Here is a 5,509-nt window from a genome sequence, read left to right on the forward strand (position 1 = left end):
GCAACACCTAGTCTCCTCTCATTCAAACAATTAACACAAGGACAATAAAACCTTTCACTATTGTCAACAGCATTTTTCTTAGCGAATTCCAAAAATTCTTTCACCCCATTATCATACTCGTCACTCGTTCATCTAGCATTCATCCAATTACGATTCATGTGTCACCTCCTAAAGAATATAACTAATGTTATTATCTTCAAACTATTTTAAGAAACTAAGTTCCTAATTAAATTAAGATTTGAAAAAATTTCGGCAAAATCTTCTTTGAAAATTGAATCTCCCAAGACTTTAAAAAAAAATTTACAAGAAAAAATTGACAATTTTAAACCAAATAAATGATCACATACAACAACCTGAGGCCTTATAAAGCCACTAACATCACTCCCAGCAACAATCAATATCATTAAAAACTAAATTTAAGAAAATTAGAGGAAAGAATAAATTTAAAAAAAATTTTGACAGAGTCTCCCCTAAAAATTGGACTTCCCAAAAGTTTTAAAAAATTTTACACGAGAAAATTAACAATTTTAAACCAAATAAATGATCACATGCAACAACCTGAGGCTTTATGAAGCCACCAACAGTACTCTCAGCAATAATCAATATCATTAAAAACTAAATTTAAACATTATAAACTTTAAAAATTTATATTCAACATATACCTGGGTGGCGACAGCTACAACAACGACTCAACACTGAGAGGGAGGGAGAAGGAGTGGTGGAGGGGGGCAAGAGGGAGGAAGAGGGGGAGGGGGCGGGAGAGGAAAGGGGTGGGCAAAGGGAGAGGGGGAGGGGGAGTGGGCGGTGGGACGAGGGGGAGTGGGAGGGGGAGGGGGAGGGGGGCGGCCGAGGTGTAAAAAGTGATCTTTTTACACCGGGTGCCTGGACATCCGATGTAAAAAGTGTCACATAATTCAATATAATTACAAAAATACCACCGCCTTTATTTTTTACACCGTTTGTCTTCTAACCAATGTAAAAAGTACCCCATAAATTTTATATTTTGTATTAGTGAAAGCTGTTTAGATGGCTTTGAATTGAAAATGGGACCATCAAAACATATGGCTTTGATCTTTCCCCTGTAATGAAGTCCATGCTTTTTTGCATTATAATAGTTCTCTCTCTAGCTATCTCTCTATATCTATCCATCTGTTATATATAAGTAGAGATAATAATAATTTCAGCCAAGCTAAGTGGATGGACCAACCCAAATATGATCAAAAAATCTTGGGATCTAGCTTGGGAATTAATTTTTTTTTCTTCTAGCTTATTCAAATTGCCTGAATAAGTTCAAAAAATTTAGGCCAAGCTTCAACTCAAATGGAATTAGTCTAAATATCCAAATTTTTTATTATTGATATAATTAAATTGAAATAAGATATAAATTGAAAAATCTTAATTTTTTAAAACAAAATTGAAATTGGTTAAAAAAGAAAAATATAATAAATATAATATTTAACAATTTGAATATTCGGATTAGTTTGAATAAGCTCAAGGTGTTATGATTGGGTTTAATTATATTGGCTTTTTTATATGTTTAAGAATTTTAAATCTGATCCAAATAAACTCGATCCCACTTGAAAAACAAAAAAAAAAAAAATATATATATATATATATATATATATATATATAAGAAGGTAATATCGAATAGGTGAATGTGTGGCCAATAGGGAAGTCTCGAAGGATTGGCTAAGGTTAGGATAGAGCTTAATGACTCAAAATTGAGATGTTTAGTTTATGTCCACAAAATTTGATGCAAACGTAAACCTATTGTTTGAAACTTTGAATGTTATGCAGAGATGTCAAAATCTCACGTAAGTAAATTGGGACATATTGTTTGAACTTTGAATAGTATGCGGATTTGTCCAAATCTAATAGAAAAATTCAGTCCGAAAAAGGGAAAAAGAACAAGTAAACACAAATACATGTGTTTGCAAATATTTTACTCCCTCAATTCAAAAATATAAGGCATTTTTAATTAAAACTTACCTCTAATAAAATTTTCATCTACTTTCAAATTAACCCTATCTTTTCATATTTATTTATATTAACTACTCTATAATAAATATAAAGTCACCATCAATAGAGGTACTTTAAAAAAAAAAAAGCAATAATTATCCCTCAAAAGACTAAAAATGCCCTACATTTTTTCTCATCCAACTTCTCAAAAAATGCCTTACATTTTTTAATGGAAGGAGTACATTATAAAATATTAAAAAATATTGTCTTTTTAGCTCTTTTTCACATTTTAATATTTTAATTTTACTTATTTTATTTAAGGTAATTAATATAAAGATAAAAAATATTAATGTTGTCGGATCAACATAGCTATTCAGTCACATCCATAATTATTGGATCAACATTTGTTAGCCAAAAGCTTAACATTTGCTCCGCAGAAAAATGTGAATATTTCCTATACATTTCCCAAGTTGAAAGACTAAATATTAATATAACTAAAACTTTGGCATTCCCATCCATAGCCATGGCAATTTTTCTCTGCATTTCCTATATTATATAACACTATTCTTTTTAACAAAATTAGACAATCAATCTCTGATATCTCAGATTGAGCTCCATCTTGGTTGAGTTCCAATTGCCTGCTGCGATAGTTTAAGCACCGAATCTGGTCTAGTCTACCACACTCGAACAAAGCACAGAGTTAGATAGATATTCACTGTGCGCGAGACACATATGGTGTTATGTTATCAAGTGAGCTCTCCCTTTAATAAAGTTGAGAATGAGGTCAGACTTAATGAACCCCTCATTCAAGCCCATTATGACAAGAGTTAGAGTTAAAAAAAAAATAATATTTTTTAATAAAAATTAGATTTTAAAATCCAACCCTGATAAATTCTGAAAAGTGTAATTGGGCACAAACAGCCATTTTATTTCCTTTTTCATTTTACCTCTAAAAAATAAAATATTTTCAATTTTTAATTTAAATTTAAATTTTAAAATATATGTTAATGCTTTAAAATTAAAATTTCTATTATTTTTTTAGGTTTTAAATATTATAATTTGTATTTTAAAAAATAAAAATATTATAATTGAAGTTTTTTAATTTTTAAAAAATACAAAAAATAATAAAATAATAAAAACAGACATATTGGCTTAACCTTGAATTCTTTGAATAAAAGACGAGCTTCAAAAATTAATAATTTTTTAAAAAATTAGATTTAAGGGCCTGTGTTCACATGGGTTAAGTCTGCTCATATTTTATCTCTACTGTTCAATATGCAACTTCTTTTGAACAAATTGCATGTGCATTAACTAAGGCATTGACTCACTCGATTCTTGGGCTTCAGAGACAAACTCAGGCTCGTGAAATTTCCAGTTTGGTGGCATGTTAAGATATTCTGCCTGGTATATATATAAATCCTTCCACTTTATAACTTGCGAAGGCCACTGATTACATGAGGCGGACTTGAGGGGTGTTGATGCTTAATATACACACGTGTTTTTCAAACCTTTAGCTTTACCACATTGATTCAACAAAAAAAAAAGAAAAAAGAAAAAACAAAGAAAGAAAGAAAAGAAAAGAAAAAAAGGAAAAAGAAGAGCCCAAAAGAATCTTCTTCAGAATATACTGTGCCACATCCCGAGGGCTCTCCTTTTCACTAGCAAGAGGAAAGACTGACTTTTTAATTTAATTATTATGTATATTGATTATTGATTAATACTTTTTTCACAATTTTTTCTAGGTCACGGTTTTAATCTAAATTATAGTAACATGCTTATTATTAATTACGTCGAATGAAAATAGATTGATAAAACCGTGTTACTGTAAGTTATTTATTTATTTATAAATAATTAAATAAATTGAAAAGGATTTACAATAAGCCGCATTAAAAAAACATTTCATATGTATGTGATTAAATTTATTAAAAAATTATTCATATAACATATCTAAATTTTGAGTCATGTCCAAATAATCCTTGTAAATATTTAAAACTTAATAAAGTCCCCTGCCTTTGATCCATTTGTACAGATAACCCCAATAATTTTTTTTATTAGCATCCAGTCAACCTAGTCATCAATTAGTTTATATTTCACTGACAAAATATAATGCTCCATCCATCAAAAAATGCTTGTATTTTTTGAGTAGTTGACTACTAAAAAAATATAAAACATTTTTAATATTTTAAAATATAATTATAAAATGTCCTGTTAAATAAAATAACTATAAAAAGATAATATTAGTTTGAATTCAATTAAAAATATTTTATATTTTCTAACCGAGGGAGTATAACTCTTCATAGTTTTTTTTTTTTAGGCGATACTCTTTAAATGACTTGTTGGTATAGCTTCTAATCTTTAAATCATGTGTAAATAAACTCTACATGTTATAACCCATTATTTATAACAGATAAATAAACCGTCATGAAACTATATATATATAGAAAAAATGAATTTAAAACTCAAAAGGTTGTGTTGTCGAGTTTAATTTTAAAGGTTAGGTGGATAATACACCGACCAAAAAATTACTTTCAAAGGATCAGAAGATAATTTTAATATATTATTATTAATATTCAATTCCAAACTTCAACACAACTAACTTTAAGAATTTCATCCAACACGAAAATTTATACATCAAAATCTGGAAACAAGTACTTCATATCTTCTTGTCTATCCACTATCAGAGTAGCCACATCACCTTAATTAACTTTCTCATACAAAAAGAAAAGAAAAAAACTCAGAACGCAGAAGCTACATATGTCATGTAAACAAAGAGAGAATTAAAGATCTTTCATGGAAAAACCGAAAGAGCTCATCATCACAATCACAGGCTTACACAGTAATACAATAATTACAGAAAGAAGAAGCTTCATCATCATCATATTTGATCATCACCGGGCCAAGAGAGGAAACCAGCGTTCTTGTAAAGAAGACTGGTAAGAGATCATGAAGAAAAGAAAAACCAGAAGGAAGCCGACACCCCAAGGAGTGCCGCCTGCCCTCTGCAGAGAATCTTTATCAGAAAAAGGAATCAGAGAAGAGAAGAATCCATCACTGTTAGAGAGAAAGTGAAGGACGAGAAGAAGCAAGAGAGGCGACACCATGAGAACCATCTTCACTTGATCCATCAAGCTCTCCATGATTGGCTCGTAGTTTATGTACCATGAGAAACCCAGAAACATGAACAGTGTTAGAAGGAAGACACAGAGATGCAGAGGAAATCCAGGTTGTTGCTGCTGATGAGAGCTCCATGATGAAGGCATTTGACGATGATTAACTTGCAGAATTTGCAGATGAAACTGCTTTGTTATTCGTTGTGGTTGAGAATTGCGGAGAGAAGAGGTTTTAATTTATAATAAAAGGAGAAAATGCGGAAAGCCAGCTAGCTCGCCTGACACGAATCGTCACATCATTGGTCGGTAAATACAGAATAAAAAAAGGAGAAGGAAACGAAAATTTCTATCATGCATGCAATGCAAATTGCAAAAGTCTCGAGGGTTAGTATTATAATCTTTTTCTTTCCTTTAGAATGGACCCCACATGAAAATTTTGA

The 5,509-nt window shown here is 30.4% G+C and overlaps 1 protein-coding gene across 1 annotated transcript; it reads right to left on the minus strand.

Annotated features, from left to right (window-relative positions):
• Positions 1-4,598: 4,598 nt before the first annotated feature.
• Positions 4,599-5,286, minus strand: LOC129314535 (uncharacterized). The gene has a single exon (XM_054957998.1). The coding sequence runs from the start codon at positions 5,217-5,219 to the stop codon at positions 4,848-4,850; it is 372 nt and encodes a 123-aa protein (XP_054813973.1). The 5' UTR covers positions 5,220-5,286; the 3' UTR covers positions 4,599-4,847.
• Between the last annotated feature and the right edge of the window lie 223 nt (positions 5,287-5,509).

The sequence above is a fragment of the Prosopis cineraria genome, unplaced genomic scaffold, assembly GCF_029017545.1.
Source record: "Prosopis cineraria cultivar Desert tree isolate PC_DT_omini unplaced genomic scaffold, ASM2901754v1 PC6, whole genome shotgun sequence".
NCBI lineage: Eukaryota > Viridiplantae > Streptophyta > Magnoliopsida > Fabales > Fabaceae > Prosopis > Prosopis cineraria.

Bases quoted from the DNA above. Each gene is read 5' to 3' on its own strand.
- LOC129314535 (XM_054957998.1), bottom strand. From the start codon at position 5,219: ATGCCTTCATCATGGAGCTCTCATCAGCAGCAACAACCTGGATTTCCT.